The 22,443-nt window shown below is 40.7% G+C and overlaps 1 protein-coding gene across 2 annotated transcripts in view; it reads right to left on the bottom strand.

Annotated features, from left to right (window-relative positions):
* LOC136825820 (tyrosyl-DNA phosphodiesterase 2-like) overlaps positions 1-22,443 on the bottom strand; it is a 139,304-nt gene that overhangs the window by 75,597 nt on the left and 41,264 nt on the right. For both annotated transcript variants that reach the window (XM_067082775.1, XM_067082774.1), the window contains exon 3: positions 3,927-4,021. In XM_067082775.1, the coding sequence (XP_066938876.1) occupies positions 3,927-4,021 (95 nt within the window). The remainder of the gene's footprint in view (positions 1-3,926; positions 4,022-22,443) is intronic.

The raw sequence follows: 22,443 nt of genomic DNA on the forward strand, positions 1-22,443 counted from the left end.
ACAACTTGTTAAAGAATTGGTCTGTAATTGTTTACATTACTGGGATCTTTTCTAAGTCTGGGGATAGGAATAATCATACCTTTACACCATTCATCAGGAAATAAATTTCGAAGCCACAAGTGGTTATATAACTCTAATAAGTATGTCTTTGCCAAAGGTGCTAAATGGCAGATCATTTCAAAACATATATTGTCACCTCCAGGGGCAGATTTATTGCCGTTCAACAGAGCAAATTCCAACTCTTACATATTAAATTTTCTATTATAAAATATATCTTCTATTGTTTCAAAATTTATTGTTATTAATTCTATAGCATTTTTCTTTGAGCAAAAATGCTCATATAAATTTTTGTCACTACTTACTTTTGCTAAACTTTCTCCTATTACATCACTTATTTCTTTAGGATCAAGTATTCTTTTCCCATCTTTTACTATGGCAATACTTTCCCCATCTTTTATTATGGCATGTATAAGTGGTTTAACATGGGTACCATTTATTTTCCTGAATTTTTCCCATATTTTTTGTATGGAGGTATTATTAGAGAGATCTGATACATATTTCCTCCATGAAATGATTCTTCCTTAAATTACTTCTCTTTAAATTTTGCAGATATTTTGTTATATAGAGGTTTTAACGTATCAATTTCTAATAATAATAATATAGTAATTTTTTGTAAAGTTCCTTATAATATCAGAAATGTTTTGTTCATAGTAATGTTTTGTTTATTTTACTGAACTTTCTATTCAAATTATCTAATCGTCTTCCAATTTGGCATTTTATTTTTATTAATTTTGTTAGTTTTTCAGACCACCCTGGGACTTTGTGTTTTGTTGGATGAGATTTTTATTTTGGTATTGCTTTATCATCAGCATTTTTAATGAAATCAACAATAACCTATTTGTTTCATTATGATCTTGTATATACTCAAATGGTAGGATATTACTAGTATGGAATTCATATAGTTCCCAATTTGCTTTACAAATGTTATATTGAGGGACATGCTTGGCAGGATTATTTTGTAATGAAATTAATATTGGGAAATGATCACTGGTATGCAAGTCAACAACTGTATTCCAATCCAGTCTGCCTACTATACTTGAGGCACATAGAGTTAAGTCCACTGAGGAAAACGTTCCGTTTTTTAAAAATATGCGTTGATTTCGTTATCATTTATACAGCACATGTCATGTCATTTGAATCCATGACTTCTTCCATTTTACTTCCTGCTGTATTTGAGTTTGTACAATTACAGTCCCATATCGGGTTGTGAGCATTAAAATCACCTACTATTAATGCAGGTTCCTTGGCAATGGTAAGTATTTCTTTAAGTTTGTTGATGTCGTAATTTTTATTAGGTTGGTTGTATAAATTATAAATTATATAATTATCATTTTTTATTAAAATTTTAATACCTGATGTTTGCAAGTCAGCGATGTTTACAGGTACATTTTCATAAACTACTTTGTTATGTACATATATGGCTGTACCTAAATTTCCTACTTCCCCTTGTGATGTTGATGCTAAGGTATATTTTTCTATTGTTAACAGTTTTGTTGACATGTTGTAACATAATATCATTGGTTCATATTCTTTTAAAAACTGTTGTACTTCTCCTAGGCGTAGTCTGGTCTGTAGGCCATTTACGTTCCATTGTATAATGTAGCTACTGAAAATATTTCGTTGTAGCTGTCGAATTTTACTCTCTTTTTTGTATTATTAACATGGATTTTTTCTAATAATTTGCTCATGACATTCATTTGTGTATTCTTTATAATATATTAAGTGCTCAATGTACATGCAACCTTTTTCATGGGTGCTTAAATCAGTGGTTTCTTTTTTTCTATATTTCATAAAATTTCTTATAATGTTTGTTAAACTATCTTCCGTTATGTTTTTATTATTATTGCACAATGCAATGAAACAATCATTACATCCACATGTGTTATTATGTATATTTCTTTCTTTATTTGTTCCTGTTGTACCAATTATTGGTGATGGAGTAATCTCTTCTTCCTTGACAGTCATTGTTATCTATATGGTTCTCTTCCACTTTGGTATTTTGGATATCTGCGTCCATAAGTTTGACTATTATTTTAGGAGATAATAGTATATTCTTAACTTGTTTTTGTTTTTGTTCTTTCTTCATATCTTTTGTCTTTGGTTTAACTGATGTTTCTCTAATAATTTCAATTCTGTATTGCATATATACAGAAGTACATACATTCTTTGGACCCTGCATGATGATCTTGTCCACAGTTTACACATTTTGGCTCACTACATTTTCACTGGGTGGTATGTTTGTCAGAACCATAGGCACATATAGGTTTATTTCAAGTTTTTCTTCGTGTTTCCATATTTACTGCAATTTTGACATTGTGGTGGCTTTGGAACATAAGGTCTCAGTTCTCTATTTTGGCCCAAAATTTTTATTTATTGAGGTAGATCTCGACCATCAAATTTTATTTTTTGTAATTATTAATACTTTACTGTTCTGTTTACTTGGTATTATATATACCTCACAATCTTGGACTTTAGTATATCTCATTTTGAGAGAGTCCCACAGCATATTCTTATCAACCGGCTCATCATTATTTTCAGGAAGTACAATATTACCCTGAATGTCTTTCATAATGTCAAACTTCTTTACTTTTACATTCACACTGCCGATACTTTTTATGGATAAATAGTCTTCAGACTGGTTTTTTGTTTTGGCTTCTATAAGCCACGTCTTCATTTTTATTTGTCTGAACGACATTTCTATCGCTGAGTGTCTTTTTAATAAGTTTTCCAACTTTAGGGCTAAAATTTGTTGTTCTGTGTCCAAGGTTAGAAACCTTGAACAACTTCCATTCCCAAAGAGGGAGTTGAAATGAGTCATGGTTGGGCCAACACAATATTTACTTCTTTTGGATTTGTTTTGTACTGGAGCATAAGGTTCCAGTGTGATTACATTAGGATTCATGTTTGATTTTTCTAAAGAAAGGTTGTTAGAGGAGGTTCCAGTGGTTGTCAGCTCTGCCGAGTCGCTACCATCAAAGGGCCCATGGGGTACCCGAATCTTTATTTTCACTTACCATAAAGATTTGAGGTAGAAAAAAAAATTAACCTGAAAACCTTAAAAAGATATAATCACCTTTTCATGGAGTTTTATTCTTCCACCAATGGCACAAGTGAGAACCGACTCCCAAATGTCTGCCCCTACCCTGCCCCACAAGGATGGCACAACATGATTAGAGTGGCCCAAGTGTAAGCCAAACCAGCTTGCTAGGACTGAGAGTATTATAAGAATACAATCATCCCCACCCTAATCATGTTATGGGCAAACTGGATAGAATGCCAAGAGTCCTATCCCCAGAACCAGACCCCCCAGGAATCCGTGGTCCAGCACTAAAGTACAGTTCTGCCTTTGAGCTATCAATCTGATAACTCTCAGGTCCAAACATTATTGGGCAGTTGATGGTCCTACCACAGTTCCCACTATTTAGCTTCAGATATAAACCCAATCCTAGCTATGATATCTTTTCCTATTTAACAGGTCCAATAAATTTTAGTAAGAGTGGAAAATTCCAAAAAATTAATCCAACAAATATATCATCATATATGAGACTCTTGGACTCAAACCTGGGAACAAATTCCTGGGGTTAAAGAGTCCCCTCACCACGTCAGGGTGGTCCCACATCGAGGGTGAATAACACTTTTCAGCACTGCATTTTATGAAATCCTTGACATTTCCTAGGAAGAGTGAGATTTTCAACTACTCGGCAGACAAATCATCTTGCATAAAATTTTTGGGAATTCTAGTTTCAAACATATATGAACGGAAAATATAACAAAATAAGGTTTAATGGATTAAAAGTACAGTAAACTTTTCAAATAAAACAAAATAGATAATAAGTGACTATCAATAATAGTATGATTAAACTTACTCATATGTCACCAGCACATCTTGATGATCTTCAAGTTTATTCTCTCTCTTTGGACTAGCAGGCTCCTGAGATTCAAAGAATGCATTCACAGAGGCCTGAGGATGAAATTATTCCTTGTCATATACTGTACACGTACAGGTTAATAAAAATTTTCAGTCTATTTTTCCTTCATGAGCTGGATTAAAAATATTTACCGAACAAAGCATATTGTCACACAGTTATGATATAAAAACAACAATAAAGATATTTTGAGCTTTGAAAACTAAGCTAGCTTTATTTTATTAGAGAATACATACCTAAATGGTAAAGAAAGTATATGTAACAATGTGAATTCTCAATCCAGGCAAATGCAAAGTGTACAATACCAAAGAAAAATACCTCCAACAGCTAAAACAGAAATTTTTAAAACAGAATTTATTTCTCAAATACTAACCTCTTTATTACGAGTGCTGTATTCCCCACATCAGAGGGAGGACGATAGTGCATAAAAACAAAAACAATTAATAGGTTCATTTAGGTTGAACCATCTATGACCCATCCCTTTTGGGTGAACCACTGGTTCATGTGTCTATTATTTTCCTTTTGGTTTTTTTTGCTGGTACTGTCACCCAGCGAGGATTAATTCATTAGGTGCAAGAACCTCTGAATGATGTTGGAGGACACTAGCAAGGAATACCACTCTCTCTCTGATGAAAGCGGGGCAAAAAACCTTGCGCATAAGACAGCAAAGCAACCATGGTTGACGAATGAAGGCCTTTACCTATCTCATAATAGGCACCTTCATATTAACCAGAAACTCAAAAAACTTCCCAAACACATAGGAAAAGCTAGAGCTGCACGAGACAAAGATGGAGTTACATCTCCACTGGGCTGCACTGGTCACACTCTCAACTGAAAATTAACGGTAATTGAACTTTATAGGAGGGCTGAGTTTAAGGGTTCAAATGGAGGTATACTCAAATACTTCAACACTCTATCTAAATTCTAGCCCAGAGGTTTACTAGGAGATTCAGTAATCTCAGTTTCAAAGGAACAGATGGCTTTCTTAATGTCCAGGTTAGTAGAGATATCCAGACCAAAATATCTTAATACTGATGCTAGCAAGAGACAATATTCCTTAACAGCAGGAAGAGACAAACCTTTAGTGTAGCGTAAATGAATAAAGAACTTAACCCTTAAACGCCGACTGGACGTCTCGTACGTCGACTATATTGTTGGGTGCCGAGTGGACGTACCATACGTCGACTACAAAAAATTTCAACCTTCGGTCAACTTTGACTCTACCGAAATGGTCGAAAAACGCAATTGTAAGCTAAAACTCTTACATTCTAGTAATATTCAATCATTTACCTTCATTTTGCAACAAATTGGAAGTCTCTAGCACAATATTTCGGTTTATAGTGAATTTTTGAAAAAAAATTTTTCCTTACGTCCGCGTGGTAACTCGGCCAAAAATTTCAGAAATTCTTTCGTCATTTTGTTGTGATTTTTGCACCATTTTATATTAGCCGTTACATAAAGTTTTATACATGAAAATGTGCGCAATTTCGTGTAAAATACAACAAAAAACAACCCATGGTTGTAGCTTGTATCAGTTTGGAAAAATTTTCATATAAATCACAATAAGTGCCAAAATTTCAACCTTCGGTCAACTTTGACCCAACCAAAATGGTCGAAAAACACAATTGTAAGCTAAAGCTCTTACATTCTAGTAATATTCAATCAGTTACCTTCATTTTGCAACAAATTGGAAGTCTCTAGCACAATATTTTGATTTATGGTGAATTTTTGAAAAAAACTTTTTCCTTACGTCCACGCACGGTAACTCGGCCGAAAATCTCAGAAATTCTTTCGTCACTTTGTTGTAATGTTTGCACCGTTTTATATTAGTCGTTACATAAAGTTTTATATATGAAAATGTGTGCAATTTCATGTAGAATACAACAAAAATAAATCATGGTTGTAGCTTTTATCAGTTTTGAAATATTTTCATATAAATCACGGTAAGTGCCAAAATTTCAACCTTCGGTCAACATTGACTCGACCGAAATGGTCGAAAAACGCAATTGTAAGCTAAAACTCTTACATTCTAGTAATACTCAATCATTTACCTTAATTTTGCAACAAATTGGAAGTCTCTAGCACAATATTTCGATTTATGGTGAATTTTTGAAAAAAAACTTTTTCCTTACGTCCGCGCACGGTAACTCTGCTGAAAATCTCAGAAATTCTTTCGTCACTGTCGTAATGTTTGCACTGTTTTATATTAGTCGTTACATAAAGTTTTATATATGAAAATGTGCGCAATTTCATGCAGAATACAACAAAAAATAACTCATGGTTGTAGCTTTTATCAGTTTTGAAATATTTTCATATAAATCATGATGTGCCAAAATTTCAACCTTCAGTCAACTTTGACTCTACCGAAATGGTCGAAAAACGCAATTGTAAGCTAAAACTCTTACATTCTGGTAATATTCAATCATTTACCTTCATTTTGCAACAAATTGGAAGTCTCTAGCACAATATTTCAATTTATGGTGAATTTAAAAAAAAAACTTTTTCCTTATGTCCGCATGGTAACTTGGCCGAAAATCTCAGAAATTCTTTTGTCACTTTGTCGTAATGCTTGCACCGTTTTTCTAATAGCCGTTACATAAAGTTTTATATATAAAGATGTGTGCAATTTCATGTAGAATACAACAAAAAATAACTCATGGTTGTAGTTTTTATCAGTTTTGAAATATTTTCACATAAATCACGATGTGCCAAAATTTCAACCTTCGGTCAACTTTGACTCGACCGAAATGGTCGAAAAACGCAATTGTAAGCTAAAACTCTTACATTCTAGTAATATTCAATCATTTACCTTCATTTTGCAACAAATTGGAAGTCTCTAGCACAATATTTCGATTTATGGTGAATTTAAAAAAAAAACTTTTTCCTTACGTCCGCGCGGTAACTCGGCTGAAAATCTCAGAAATTCTTTCATCACTTTGTCATAATGTTTGCACCGTTTTTCTAATAGCCGTTACATAAAGTTTTATGTATGAAAATGTGCGCAATTTCATGTAGAATACAACAAAAAATAACTCATGGTTGTAGCTTTTATCAGTTTTGAAATATTTTCATATAAATCACGATGTGCCAAAAATTCGACCTTTGGTCAACTTTAACTCGACCGAAATGGTCGAAAACTGTAATTGTAAGCTAAAAAACTTACAGTCTAGTAAAATTCAATCAATTACCTTCATTTTGCAACAAACGGGAAGTCTCTAGCACAACATTTCGATTTATGGTGAATTTTTGAAAAAAACTTTTTTTTTACGTCCTCGCGTTACGAATTCATGCATCATTTTGTGATAATATTTTCTCTGTGTTGCTTTGATCATTTTACAATTTGTTATATACCAAAATCATTGCAATTTAGTGTACAATACAAAGAAGAAAAAATAACTCGTTAACTTTAACCGTTTTGCTCACAGCACGATTTGTATACAATTATATATGAAATTTTTTTTTACGCTGTCATATATTTCAATATTTATATATGATAATGATATTTTTTTTCATTTCTGATGGTTGCATACTAAATTTCAGGCAATGACAAAGAAAGGAGCCAAAAATGAACTCTTAATCTTAAAAACTAAGCATGCTATGATTTTTTGAAAAAAGCTTTTTTTCCGCTTCGGCGCTAACTCCCAAACACCGCCGGCATACGGCAGACGCTTTTGTAAATAGAGGCTCGGCGTTTAAGGGTTAATTACGTTATTTATAGAGGTTTGGGTGCAGGAAGTCCTCCTGGAATAGCATCAAGCTCTATAGATTGACCACTGTCTCTGGTGGAGTGCAGTAGTTGACTGCCTTCTGGAATTAATGATGGATCTTCTGCACTCCTTGGAAAACCCCTTGCTCGCAAGAGATGGTTGAGTCTCTCCATGCAGTCAGCTGAAGCATGTGGTCTTGGTGGAAGCTTATGCATTCAGAATGCTTGAGATGATCCCTCCTTGGTGGAAGGAGCCTTGGGCAGTCTATCAAAAGAGATAGAAGATCTGGGAACCACTCTCTGCATGTCTGCCATGGAGTCACCATAGTCATGCAGGAATTTGCAGTTACCCAGAATTTTTCTGTAAACCCTCTGGATCATAGCCAAAGGGGAAAAAGCAGAGAGGTCTAGATAAGACCAGTCCAACAGCATTGCATCTACTGCCCAAGCTTGCAGATCCTGAACTGGCAAACAGAATATGGGCAGGCAATTTTTGAATCCTGTGGCAAAGAGATCGTGAAGGGGAGAGCCAACAACCCCCATAGAGCCTTGCAGACTTCTGACAACAGAACTTGATCCCTCCTGCTCAGCTGATTGGCCATAGTGCTCATTCTTCCTGGCATAAATTGAGGTCAGAAGAAACATTCCTTTCTTCTTGCCAGGTGAGAATGGGGCTTGTGATCAGGAACAAAGAAACTGACTTTGTTGCCCCTTAATTGCTTAGACAAGCCAAGGATGTACTAGCATTATTAATTAGGTTGTATTTATGAAACATGCTTTATTTTATTTTTTATAATTTACTATTGTATTCATTTTTTACATTTGATATTAATTTTTTATTTATCATTATCCACTCTCCCATTCATTTATACAGAGAACCTTTGTCACTTCAGGAACAGATGTTGAAAGGTCTACCAGTCTCTAGGGAAAGGTGTTTAGATTCTCTGTGAATTATTCAGTTTTCTCCAAGGAAGAGTACAGCTGTTACATAAGAAACATGATATTTTAATGATAAAATAAAGTTTGTTCATACTTACCTGGCAGATATATATATAGCTGTATTTCTCCGAAATCCGACAGAATTTCAAAACTCGCGGCACACGCAGTGTGGCCAGGTGGTTAGTACTCATTCCCGCCGCTGGGAGGCGGGAATCGGGAACCATTCCCATTTTCTATTCAGATTTTCTAGTGCCACTGTCTCAAGAGGGGAGGCGGGTGGGCACTAAAAGTATATATATCTGCCAGGTAAGTATGAACAAACTTTATTTTATCATTAAAATATCATTTTGTTCATGACACTTACCTGCCAAATATATATATAGCTGAATCCCACCGTTGGAGGTGGGAAGAGACAGAATAGGATTTAAGAAACAAAGAAATGTAGGCGATTGACGCCTTGGTTCCTTACCTGTTAGCATAGCTGACTTCGAGGTTACTGTCACCCAAGCCTGCTTCTGCTTTTCTAGAGTCTCCAGCAAGGTAGGGACCTATAAAGCTGGAGAGATCTAGATGACCTGTCCACGGGGGCGTGACCACAATAGGACTAGATCATGCGACCATACAGAGAGGGAAAAGGAGCAACGACCAACCACCTGACCGGCCTATCTAAGGCAATGAACCTAACATAGGCTAAAAAAATTGGGACGTCCATCTCAATGGCCACCCAACAACCAAAAACACAACAACAAGATTAAAAAATACTACCTAACCCCTAAAGGATAGGACGAGTATTGCCCTCTTCTCCCAACATCGTGTCTGCGGAAACGTATGGTCCCAGCGAAGAGCAGTCTTCAAATGTTGTCTTCACATCCCGCAAGTAATGCAAAGCGAACACTGAATTACTTCGCCAGAAGGTGGCACCAAGAATATCATTAAGGGACATATTCTTTTGGAAAGCCACCGAAGTCGCGATGGCTCTTACTTCATGAGCCTCTACTTTCAGAAGTCTCATGTCACCTTCTAGGCAGGAGGAATGAGCCTCTCTAATAGTGCTTCTTAAAAAGAATGCTGAGGCATTCTTAGACATAGGAAGATCAGGTCTCTTCACCGAACACCACAGACTGTCCGATGAGCCTCTAGTCTCCTTGGTCTTGGCTAAGTAGAACTTGAGAGCCCTCACAGGACACAGGACTCTTTCTGACTCTTGCCCAAGCATTTCCGTCAAACCTTTGATTTCAAAAGACTTGGGCAAAGGGTTTGAAGGATTTTCGTTCTTAGCTAAGAACAAAGGATTTAGGGAGCATACAGCATTAGGACCCCTAAAGCCAATATGTTTGCTAATGGCTTGCACTTCACTAATCCTCTTAGCTGTCGCCAGAGCCGTTAGGAAGACAGCCTTCCTAGTCACGTTCTTGAGGGAAGCCGAAGACAGAGGTTCGAAAGCACTTGACATAAGGAACTTAAGGACAACATCCAGATTCCAAGAAGGTGTCCTGAGTTGCGGAAGTTTGACAGTCTCGAAGGATCTCAGGAGATCGTGAAGATCCTTGTTGTCGGACAATTTCAGGCCTCTATGTCTAAAGACTGCCGACAGCATACTCCTATAGCCCTTAATAGTTGAGACTGCCAGTTTATTCTTTTGCCTGAGATGAAACAGGAAGTCAGCTATTTGTGTCACAGAGGTCGTGGTCGAGGAAATTCCGTTGCTCCTGCACCATTTCCTAAAAACAGCCCACTTGTACTGAAAGACCGCATTCGAAGAAGGTCTCCTGGCACTGGCGATAGCCTTTGCCACTGCTTTCGAAAATCCTCTTGCTCTTGCCAGCTTTGTGATAGTCTGAACGCAGTTAGACTCAGAGCGGGGAGGTTTTTGTGGAACCTTTCGAAATGCGGCTGCCTGAGAAGGTCCACCCTCAGTGGAAGCGTCCTTGGAAAGTCCACCAGGAAGGCCAAGGTCTCTGGGAACCAATCCGCTGCCGGCCAGAAGGGGGCTATTAAAGTCATCCTTGTTCCTTCCGACGTTGCAAGTTTCCTTATCACTTCTCCCAGAATCTTGAAGAGAGGGAAAGCGTAAAGGTCGAGGCTTTTCCAGTCCCAGAGGAGGGTGTCTACAGCTATTGCTCCTGGGTCTAGGACAGGAGAGCAATAAAGAGGGAGTCTTGTCGTCCTGGACGTGGCAAAGAGGTCCACTAGAGGACGTCCCCATAACCTCCACAGTTCTAAACATACCTCCTCGTGAAGGGTCCACTCGGTCGGTAGGAGCTGATGTTGCCGACTGAGAAGGTCCGCTCGGATATTCTCCACGCCCGCAATGAACCTTGTGAGGATCGTGACCCCCCGTGCATGAGTCCAAAGCAGGATCTCCCTCGCTAGGATGAACAGGGAACAGGATCGAGTACCCCCCTGTTTTTTGAGGTAAGCTAGAGCTGTGGTATTGTCCGAATTTACTTGGACAATTCGGCCTGAAACTCGGTCTTCGAAGAATTGAAGGGCCAGCAGGATAGCCCCCAATTCTTTGAGATTTATGTGCCAGGACACCTGTTCCCCTCTCCAGGTGCCTGACACTTCCTCCCCTCCTAGTGTTGCTCCCCATCCTTCCCTGGACGCGTCGGAAAACAACACTAGGTCGGGGCTCTGAAGACGAAGAGAAACCCCTTCTGCAAGTTTTAAGGGGTCGAGCCACCACCTCAGGTGATCCTTGACTAATGGAGAGATCTTCAATGTCTCTTCCAGATCCTCCTTGTCCATCCAGTTCTCCGCCATGAAAAACTGGAGCGGTCTGAGATGAAGCCTTCCCAGGGAAACAAACTTCTCCAGCAAGGAAATGGTCCCCAGCAAACTCATCCATTCCCTCACCGAGCAAGTTTCCTTCCCTAAGAAGGACGAAACTTTTTCTAAGCAAAGCAGCTGACGTTCTCGGGATGGAAAAGCTCGAAAAGCCACTGAATCCATCTGAATCCCCAGATAGACGATGGACTGCGTCGGGATCAGATGGGACTTTTCTTGGTTCACAAGAAGTCCCAGGGACTTCGTCAAATTCAGCGTCAAAGTCAGGTCCTCCAGACACTTCCCCCGAGAAGAGGCTCGGATGAGCCAATCGTCCAGGTAGAACGAAACACGAACACCCGCCAGGTGAAGCCACCTCGTGACATTTTTCATGATCACCGTGAAGATCATGGGAGCAGTGCACAAACCGAAGCAGAGAGCTCTGAACTGGAAGACTCGTCCCCCCAGCACAAACCTCAGGTACTTCCTTGACTGAGGGATATGGGAACATGGAAGTACGCGTCCTGTAAGTCCAGAGAGACCATCCAATCTCCTGGCCTTAAAGCCCCGAGAACTGACTGGGGCGTTTCCATCTTGAATTTTTCTTTCAAAATAAAGCGATTCAAGATGCTTACATCCAAGACCGGTCTCCATTCTCCCGACTGTTTCGGGACTAAGAATAGTCTGTTGTAGAACCCCGGAGAATCCAATTTCAGAACTTGTTCCACGGCTCTCTTCTCTATCAACTGCTCCAGGAGGTCTAAAAGAATCTGTTGCTTCTCTCGATGGTAAGAAGGCGACAGATCCCTGAAGCGACGATGCAAAGGGGTGGCAACACGAGAAAGGGGATCTTGTAACCCTTCTCTAGAACACTTAGAGACCAGGAGTCCACCCCTTTCGTTCTCCAGACTCCCTCAAAATAAAGAAGCCTGGCTCCTACTGGTGTCTGGAGGTGTAAGGAGTCACTTTTTTCCCCTAGGTTTTGAGGGGGCCGCTCCTCTGGTGAAACCTCTTCCTCGCGGAGACGATCTAGAGGAAGAAGTTCCTCCGCGAAAGGGCTTCTTCTTCCTGGCGGACAAAACTGAAGCTGAAGAAGAAGAAGGAGCTGAAGGACGTCTCGAAGAATGTGCCAGAAGATCTTGCGTGGCCTTCTCCTTAAGACTCGAAGAGATGTCCCGAATCAAAGACTGGGGGAATAGATGGTTGGACAAAGGTGCGAACAATAACTCTGCCCTTTGCGAAGGAGAGACTGATTTAGAGGTGAAGTCGCAAAACAAGGCCCTCTTCTTTAAGAGGCCCGTACCAAAGTGAGAAGCCAGTTCTTCTGATCCATCCCTGACTGCCTTGTCCATACAGTTAAGGACACTAGAGAGCTCCCCCAGGCTGATCGAATCGGAGCTCCTAAGCTTAAGGTCTAAAGCTCCCAAACACCAGTCCAAAAAATTAAACACCTCCATGGTGCGGAGGAGACCCTTGAGATGATGATCTGTCTCTGACAAAGTCCAAGAAACCTTAGCGGTAGACAGATGGGACCTTCTGGGAGCGTCAACAAGCTGGTGAAATCCCCTTGAGAAGAAGAAGGAACTCTAGGACTGATATCCTCTCCTGTCTCATACCACATACCAGCCTTGCCAGAAAGCTTACACGGAGGCACTGCAAAAGAGGTCTTGCCATGGGACTTCCGTTCCTCCATCCATGCGTTGACTTTCTTAAAAGCCCTCTTGGTAGCCAACGAAGAAGTCATCTTCATAAACCCTGGCGCTCTCCTCGCTTTGGAAGAAGCTAACTGTGAAGGAGAGAGAGGAGCGAGGGTTTAAACTTGTCTCCGAACAAGTCTTTAAGAAGTCCGGTTAAGACTTGATAATCGGAAGTAGAGGAAGCAGACGAGGGCTCGACGTCAGCAGGATCCGAGTCGCCAGAAACCTCTCCCACAACAGCCGGAGAAACAACCGAGTCACCCAACACTTTAGGGGAACGAAGGCCTTGAGGTCCGATACGAAGAAGGGATCTTTTCCCAGACAAAAGAGAATGCTCCGTAACGTCTTGAAGAGCAACAGAAGGGACGTCCTGGGGAGCGTCCTGGTGAGCGTCCATCCGGGCGTCCAGCCCCAAGTCCAGAAGAGTGTCCTGCCGAGCATCCTGCACGGAAGCGTCCTGAAGAGCGGCAACCGAAGCGTCCTGGGAAGCAGCTCGCGAAGCGTCACGTTGACGAGCGTCACGACGGGGAACTCGTGAACTAAGAGGGCGACAAGGCGACGACGCAGGAGACGGAGACGAAGAAAAAGGAGCAGGAGAAGGAGACTTCCTGGACTTCTTGACGGGCAAAGTCAAGTCCTTGCGACGACGAGGAGCTGAGTCCCTCTCAGCAATAAGAGAAGACAACTGCCGCTGCATCTCCAACAAAATCTTCTTAGACGGAGAAGAATCAAGTCAGGGGGGGAGAGACAATCCTATGGGAAGACGAGGGGCGAGGGGACGCCTTCTTCTTCCTCACAGGAGCAATAAAGGTTATCTCCTTAGAGCGACTGGGGCGCTCACAAACGTCCTCATCAGACGAAGTCCTAGTCCTCTTCTGCGGTGGGAAAGCTTCATGATACCCAACAGACGAAGAAGACTGACGAGAAGCGTCCTCTTGAACGAAGCTCCTCTTCAGAGGACGAGAGTCCTTCCGAGAGTTCCACCCCTTACGAGGGGAGGATGCCTCGGAGGACGAAAAGCAGTCCTTGAGAATACGTGCCGAAGCACGATCTCTGGCAGCCTGGGAAGTGACAACAGGACCTGCCGAAGGGACGTCAGACCGGTGGGAAGCCCCCGTAACCTTCTTGCGGCTTTCGACATGCCTTCTCCCTGAGTCCTGGGAGTCTGACAGTGGTCCAGGCCTAGAAGCATTATGGGGCCGATCTGACGCCCCCTCCACAACACTGGGGGGAGCACTACACTTCACAACACTTTGAAGAGATGTCACTTTATTTTCGAGCGCACGGATGGAGTTCATGATCTCCGCCAGGGCCAAACCCTCCGTAGACACAACATCAGGGCCCGAAGGCAAAACCACAGGGACAGGTGCAACAATTTCTACTTTAGGATTATCAGGAGAGGAAATAACCTGACTCTTGCACACACTCCTGGAGGAGGACCTCCTGACCCTGTCACGCTCCAACTTGCGAACATACGAATCTTACGACTTCCAGCTCGCATCAGACAAAGGCTCACACTCCTTACATCGATCATCTATCAGACAAACATGCCCCCTACACCTCAAGCAAACCGAGTGAGGGTCTACTGAAGCTTTCGGTAGCCTCACCTTACAATCACTCATGCAACATACACGAAAACTAGCAGAACTAGATCCAGACATATTTAAAGAGCAGTCATAAGCAAAATCAAAAACAGTCCAGAAAAAAGCGTGTGCCAATCCACAGTCCAAGGTCCAATACCAAAAGTCAAGAGAATACTTAAGTGGAAAACTATGCAAGTTAACGAAATCCAGAGGCGGAGGTACAGTAAACAGATGTTAACAGTACCGGCGACAGAGAAAATCTGAATAGAAAATGGGAATGGTTCCCGATTCCCGCCTCCCAGCGGCGGGAATGAGTACTAACCACCTGGCCACACTGCGTGTGCCGCGAGTTTTGAAAGTCTGTCGGATTTCGGAGAAATACAGCTATATATATATCTGGCAGGTAAGTGTCATGAACAAAACAGAATCTTTCCCAGGAATGCTGAATCTCTACAAGATACCCTGCAAAAATTCTCAGTGGCTATGTAACAGTGGGAATAGGCCTGCAGAAGATGGCCTATTCCCACTGTTACATAGCCACCGAGAATTTTTGCAGGTATCCAGACATCTGACAGTTTACTTGTGAACCTAAGTTCTGGAGAGAAGAGGCGAGGCCTTTCAGACCAACTGGTTTTGCTATGACACACCCCTGGCTCCTCCCCAGACAGCCGTGGCGAGCACAAACCACGCCCATCGGGGCGGAGCAACCAGAGACATGCGAGTTGACAAGAACCAAACCGCCATATTTGAAGTTGCAAGTTGCTATGAAGTATATCTGTACTTACCATTCCATTTTACTGCTGAGAGATTTATTTGAGATTGCAAATTACTACAAGTAGTAACTTAAAAGTTCCAATTTGTGAATTTTGACATTTCCATTCCTCTTATATTCTAAGATAATATAATGTGACAGTAGTTCACCTCCCCTTTTCAAGATATTCCTATCTTGTTACCTAGAAGTTGCATTTCCTCTAAATGCAAGGATAAGAGTAAGTATACCTTAAAGAAATTTATGAATAATTGAAAATTGTTATGGCTGGCCTTCAGAAACATGTAAGCTGTTGACTTTTGTATGTTTACTTTACAAATCCTTTATTTCCTCCAGAATGGTCTCCTCGGTTACGGGGGTAGGGTCGGAGGGTGAACTAGACCCTGGGTCTGAAAGGCCTCGCCTCTTCTCTCCAGAACTTAGGTTCACAAGTAAACTGTCAGTTCTAGAGAGAGAGGCTTCAGCCTTTCAGACCCACTGGTTTTGCTCACCTGATACTTCAGGGGGCATGAAGATGAAGTCCTGCAATGACTGCATCGAAAGCTCCTGTAGACCGAGGAGAGCATAAAATGACCCAAATACAGAGTTGCTTTTCCAATTCATTCTAGCCATTATCTCTTGCAGCGTAACTCCATTATACATCATCCTTGAAGCTGCTTGACCTCTGATAGAGTGGAAATTGGTGGAGTGTTTTCTGGCATTGGGATCAGCTCTGAAAATACAGTCCCTGAATAGCTGCCTCATCTTTGGAAGGGACATGATCTTGAAGTTTTCATCCAGCCAAATATGGTCTTCCCTATCTATGTTCCTTTCTGCACAGATTTTATTTGTGTACTCCAGATAAAAGTTTAATTGTCTAACTGGACAAATTTTTTGGCTTGGTAGGGTGACGCCTAAAGCTGAATTCAATAGGAGTGTAATTGTTTCTCTGATTCTTGGCCATGAAGGAAGGGTGGTTCCTTAGCACAATGGTTTCTGGCGTGAAGGTGCTCCTGGAGATACATAGATGATTAAATTGGTTAGCTCTCAATGGGCAAGCCAAAGCTACGAGGAATAAGGTCTTCTGAATCATGAGCAGCACAGAATCATCTCTTGTAGTGTTGAGGAAGGAAACCACTTTATCAAGATCCCAGCCTGGAAATTGATGAGAATTGCTGGGTCTTCTTCTATTTACTCCATCAAGCATAGCTTTAATATACTTGTCTTCTGTTAGGCAATAATTGGGAAAGTATCCCTTCAAAACCGGTCCAAGAGCAGCTCGGTATCCTTTTAGTGTGTTGTATGCTAGGCCCTTGTCTATTAATTCGTTGAAATAGAGTAGCACTGATAAAAGAGGGAACTTGTTACTTCCATATTTATTGTGTATGAACTTTTTAAAGCTCCTGAAGAGATTTTGGTACTTGGCCATGGAGCTGTCTCGTAAACTGGAAGTAATTTTGTTGCATATCTCTGGAGGAAATATGGAAGGTAGTTGATCTTTTATATTCTGAAGGCGATCAAATTCAAGTGCTGTTGCGCTAAGGGTAAGGTACAGTCCATATGAAGTATCTGGCAACCTTCTACTTTGACTTTGTACTTCCGGTATTCCTTGGAGACTGTCTTGACTAGGGGGATCCATGGTTCCGTTTCCTGGGAAACAGTGCAGAAGAGCATGTTGTTATCACATTCATTATATATCTTAAAAGCAACTTTATGCAGTAAGAAGCCTGGGGGAAAAGCATAAAGAGGAGAACCTTCCCAGCTAATGTGAAGAGCATTATTACTGATTGCTTTTGTGTTGGGTACGGAAGAACAAAATCTCTTACATTTAGAATTAAAGCCATTGGTGAAAAGGTCATTTCAGGAAAGAAATTCATATCTGTGCAAATTAAATTGAAAAGATTATCGTCAAGAGTGGCTTCTGGATGTATGGAACCAAAGTCTCTCGGTAGGGAATCAGCCATCACATTGCTTTTCCCTTTAATCCATTTAGTTTGAATGTCTATGTTGTATTTTCCTTTGATGTTTAGTAACACTTTGATGGCCTCCTGGGCCGATTTGTTCCTAATGCTACCATGTTTTTGACCCAACAGTATGTTACTTGTGAATCTATGTGAATTAGTACCACTTTGTTTCTTAGTTTGTCTCTGAAGTGTTTTATACAGTAAATGCATGCAAGTAGTTCTCTAATGTTAATGTGCAGAGTATTCTCATTTTGTAGCCATGTATTATTAGTTGAGAGTATGCCATGTTCTCCTACTAATGCTCCACCCCAGCCAAAGTTGGATGCATCTGTGAATAGTTCTAGATCTACTTGATTATTAGGAATGTTTATAGCACTATACATGTTAGTCTGTTTCCATGCTTCTAGAAAGGATTTGAAAGGAGGAGGAATGATTCTATATCCTTTAGCAAAATATCTATGAAATCTGTGAAGGAATTTAAGATGGTATCTACCATAAAAGGTGTAGTAGGAACAGAAGTTAAGTGATCCTATCAATCTTTGATATAATTTGAGGTCAGATCTGTTCAAGTTGGATACTGTATTGGCAAGCCTGATACATTTATCAATGTTTTCCTGCATTGGTCTCATTGTTTTGTTCTCCAGGTTATAATGAACTCCCAGGAACTCTATCTTTTGCACTGGATGAATAACAGACTTTTTAATAGATATTTGCCAACCCAGTTCCGTGAGCACTTCAATGACTATTTGGATGTGAGACTCGCATTTGTGAAAGTCATCTGCCAGTATGAGTATATCATCTAAGTAGTTAAAGATGAGTATATTATATTTCTTCCTAATGTACTTAACTACTGTGTACATTAGTTTGGAAAAGATGTAGGGAGCTGTCTTTAACTTGAAGGGAACAACCGTCCATTTGAATTTACGCTTTCCTAATTTGAACGTTAAGAATCTTTGAGCACTGGAATGAAGAGGACGTGCCAATAAGCATCCTTTAAATCAAGTCTACATGCCCAGTTGTTTAAATGTAAATAAGGGAATATAGTTTTAGGTTTCAGCATAGAGAAAGAAGGTTTCTTGATCATAGTATTAAGGCATTTCATATCGAAGATTAGGCGAATGCTCCCATCGGGTTTAAGCTTGTAAAATATGTGGTTAGAGTAGTAGAAAGAATTTCTGTTAATTTGTTCTATTACCCCTAGGTCTAGTAATCTGTCACATTCTCTCTCTAGTATTATTCTCTTGCTAGAAGAATAATATCTATCAACCCCAAATCTTTTCAAAGTCTTTTGAGCCTTATTTTTATTGGTAAATGGGAGTCTCACACCCTTACTGATCAAGTTGCATGCAAAAGAAGAATTTGGGAGTTTTTGCCAATTTTTAATTTATTTGTCAATGACCTACCTATCCCACTTACTGGAGGGCGTGAGAGGTTTCCTTGGAGCTAGAGGCTTCTGTAGGGAAATTTAACTCTTCCAATATCATTGAATTGTTAGTGGGTACATTTGCCAAATTTTTATCTTTACTGTGAAGCTCCAGGTTATTTTCCACTTGGTCGAGCAGGGCTCGATGGTATTAAGATTTAAAGCATAATTAGTTTTGTTTCTTATCTTTGACGTCTGAATTAATTGCTGTCTGTCCCCCTGTACTCCTTCACCCTCTTCGGCCACCTCTCTTGATACCTTGCCTGTAGGGATTGAACCTATTCCTGAACCCAAAGCTTCCCCTGACTCTTCTGTAAAGTTAAATTTCTCTCTGGGGTAGCCCTGATACTTGCCAAAGTTGAACCTTCCACCTCTAGAGATAATGTCCCTCCTCTAGGAAGGGGACCGCCTCAAAGCACGAAGCAATAGCTTTCCTTTGATCATCTGATAAGACCCATATATCATTAGTTTCAGCTTTAATAATAGCATCTCTGATATCTAAATTGAGGTTCCTGGGTAAAGTTCTACTTCTGAATGAGCGGATTAAACTTTTAATTAGATCAATGTGTTTCCTGAAAGGCCCAATTATCACTTTAGTAATGAAATCAATATCGTTAATCTTAGAGGGTAAGCTAATTGCGCCAGAGCTGCATGCCCTTGAAAAGAAGATATAGCCATCTTAATGTTTTCAATATCAAAGTGAAATTTCTTCTTGAAATCTTCATTAAACAACCTGCCACTTGGCCAAAAGTTCAACTTTGGCAAATTTATCAATTTGAAAAGGTCTGCAAGTTCTTTATTATGATTACAAACAAAGAATTGATCATGAGAGTTCTTGTCTCCTTCACTTAATGTTAATGCAATTAAGGAGTCATTTAATTGTATTTTCCCATCTCTGTGAATGGAGGGCACAGCATTAAAATTGTTAGATATATAAGTAGGAATAGGTTTGTTAAAGGTAAGCGGGTTAAATTCTTCATAGTCACTACTATCTTCATTATAAGTTGTAAATAATTCTTCATTTGCATTCTCGGGTAAATCTACTTTCTGGCGAGGGCGCTTAGGAGGAGGGGAATTGTCATTCCTTTTTGCAGTCGAACCACTTCTGCAATAGGAGTGAAAAACTAGACTCAAATTTGATAATAAAAGTTTAACTGATGTCTATAATATGGCTCATGAATTTACAATTCAGGTTGGACAGCAGCAGACCTAGAAGGCTGAAGCCAGGCAATCGGGTTCTAGGCTCAAATGGCCTTCATCGGTTAATTCAGGTCAATCGGCATCCTCTCACTAGTATCCCATACTTAAAATTATATAGCCTCTACGGTAATCATCTTATATTATTTATATAGCCGACCTGTCAGAAATTCTTAAGACGCAGTTCCTCATGGTAAGGGGTGAACAATTATATCGAAAGGAAACGAGTGTGATATAAAATTCTACCCATTAGCTGAGGTAGGCGCAATTATACCGCCATTGACAGGAACCCTCCAGTTAAATGTCGACGATAGGATCTCGGTGGGATAGGTGGAAGGGAGCGGCTAAGAGGTAGCCTAGATTGACGTAGTATGTTAAACTCAAAGTTAGAAAAAGTTAGGCTAGTTAGGCTACTCGGCTCTTTGCACGTAAGGCAAATCTAGTTAACACCTCACCTTACAACATTAATTACCTTTGGCATATAAGTATCTAGTCCTTATAAGGTTTAGGCTCACTTTACACATAGTTTAGGATTATATGATAATGTACTTCGGTCTCGAAATTTATCTATTCTCAAACTTTTACGATTATAACTACGTACGGTCGGCACCGGCTCATTGTTTACGTTTTACTGCCATGCTTGTGATGTCATCTGTCTGAATCCGCTGCTATCCAAGACGTTTTTATATAAAAACAGAATATTAAACCTTACCCTTTCTCCACTAGTTTCAATAATGTTTGATTCTGTAATAATAACATTTGAAGAATTTCACTGTTGGAAGGTTCCTGGCTGGTTTCTTCCGTTTTGGGACATCTCTTCTTTTTGGGTTGTGCCGGTGGAATATTGTCATCATCGCTAGTTTCGCTGAGATTATGCACATCTGCTGATACTACGACTTTTTGGACATTTTAATTAGTTGATTAAGTCGTTGTCCCTCGTGACAATAATTAGGGGAGGGTTGTAGTAATGGTGAGGTGTAACAGGTGTTGCCTGTGTCCTGTCAACTTCAAATATATGGCGGTTTGGTTCTTGTCAACTCGCATGTCTCTGGTTGCTCCGCCCCGATGGGCGTGGTTTGTGCTCGCTTACGGCTGTCTAGGGGAGGAGCCAGGGGTGTGTCATAGCAAAACCAGTGGGTCTGAAAGGCTGAAGCCTCTCTCTCTAGAACTTAGCTATGCATCGAGATGACCCTCTTGTTTGCAGAAGACGCTGGATAGTCTCCAGCGCTCCCACCACCTGCGTGGATAACACAGAAAGTTGTGTCATGCGGGAATATCTCTCAGGACCTCAGATAACAGAGCCAGCAGGTCTGGATACCACTCGGCATGTGGCTGCTTGGGAGCCACCAGAGTCAACCTGAAATTCAGGGTGATCCGCACCCTGTTGATCACTCAATGAATCGGACAAGACGGACGTAAAGTGTCAACAACTAAGTTGTTCCATGGGTGCTGGAAAGCATCCTCCTTCACAACCCATAGGTCCAGCACAGTTGATCAGAACACCAGTAAATTCTTCTTGTACTGGGTCATGAACAGGTCTTTGTTTGGGACTTTCTATAACCTGAAGAGTCTCTCTGTAATGTCCTGGAGGGACCATTTTGTCCTTATCACAAGGCGACTGAGCTTGTCTGCCACGACATTCCAGAAACCCAGAAAGTGGCGCCACCGACTTACGGCAATTCGATCTCACAGAGCTTTTTCGGCTCTGCTAACTGCGTTTTACAGTGCCATAACTTGATGTTGCATCAAGTTATGGCGCCATAAGCGCCGTTAATAGCAAAATGGGCATCAAGTTAATGGCGCTTGCAGCACTGTATAACTTTATGCAACATCAAGTTACTGCGCTGTAAGTGCTGTTAAAGCGCCGATAACGGTGAAAAACCAACCTATGGAGGAAATCAACTTATGTCACGGCGCTGGAATGGATCCCCCGCCGTAAGCTGAGGACACACTGTACCTGGCTGACAGCTCTACCAAGCGCACTACCACCCACTTGTGTGTCTACCAACCTGTGAAGCTAGGAGGACACCAGCCCTCCTGATTGTTGACGTATGCCACTACCGTCATGATGTCGCCCATCAACACTACAGAGTACCCTATCACTTGGTCCTGAAACTCCTGAAAAGCCAGAAATGATGTCTTTAGTTCCAGGACATTGATGCGGAGGTGCCTGTCACTCTGGTCCCACACACCTGAAATCAACAACTCTTACGGGTGGGGCCCCCCGCCCCAATCCCTGTCGATATATCCGAGAACAGAAGCATCTCAGGAGGGGGAGTGCCAAGAGGCACTCCTATAGGGAGGAGGGGAGACTAGCTGCTTTGGGGTAAAAAAAAAAATCATTAAAAAAACTATTACGAATTAAGGGTTGAAACTTCATATATAAATACTACAAGTTATTGTTGTTTTTTGTGAGTTTGAATATCCTAGTTAT

Source organism: Macrobrachium rosenbergii, chromosome 39, assembly GCF_040412425.1.
Source record: "Macrobrachium rosenbergii isolate ZJJX-2024 chromosome 39, ASM4041242v1, whole genome shotgun sequence".
NCBI classification, from domain to species: domain Eukaryota; kingdom Metazoa; phylum Arthropoda; class Malacostraca; order Decapoda; family Palaemonidae; genus Macrobrachium; species Macrobrachium rosenbergii.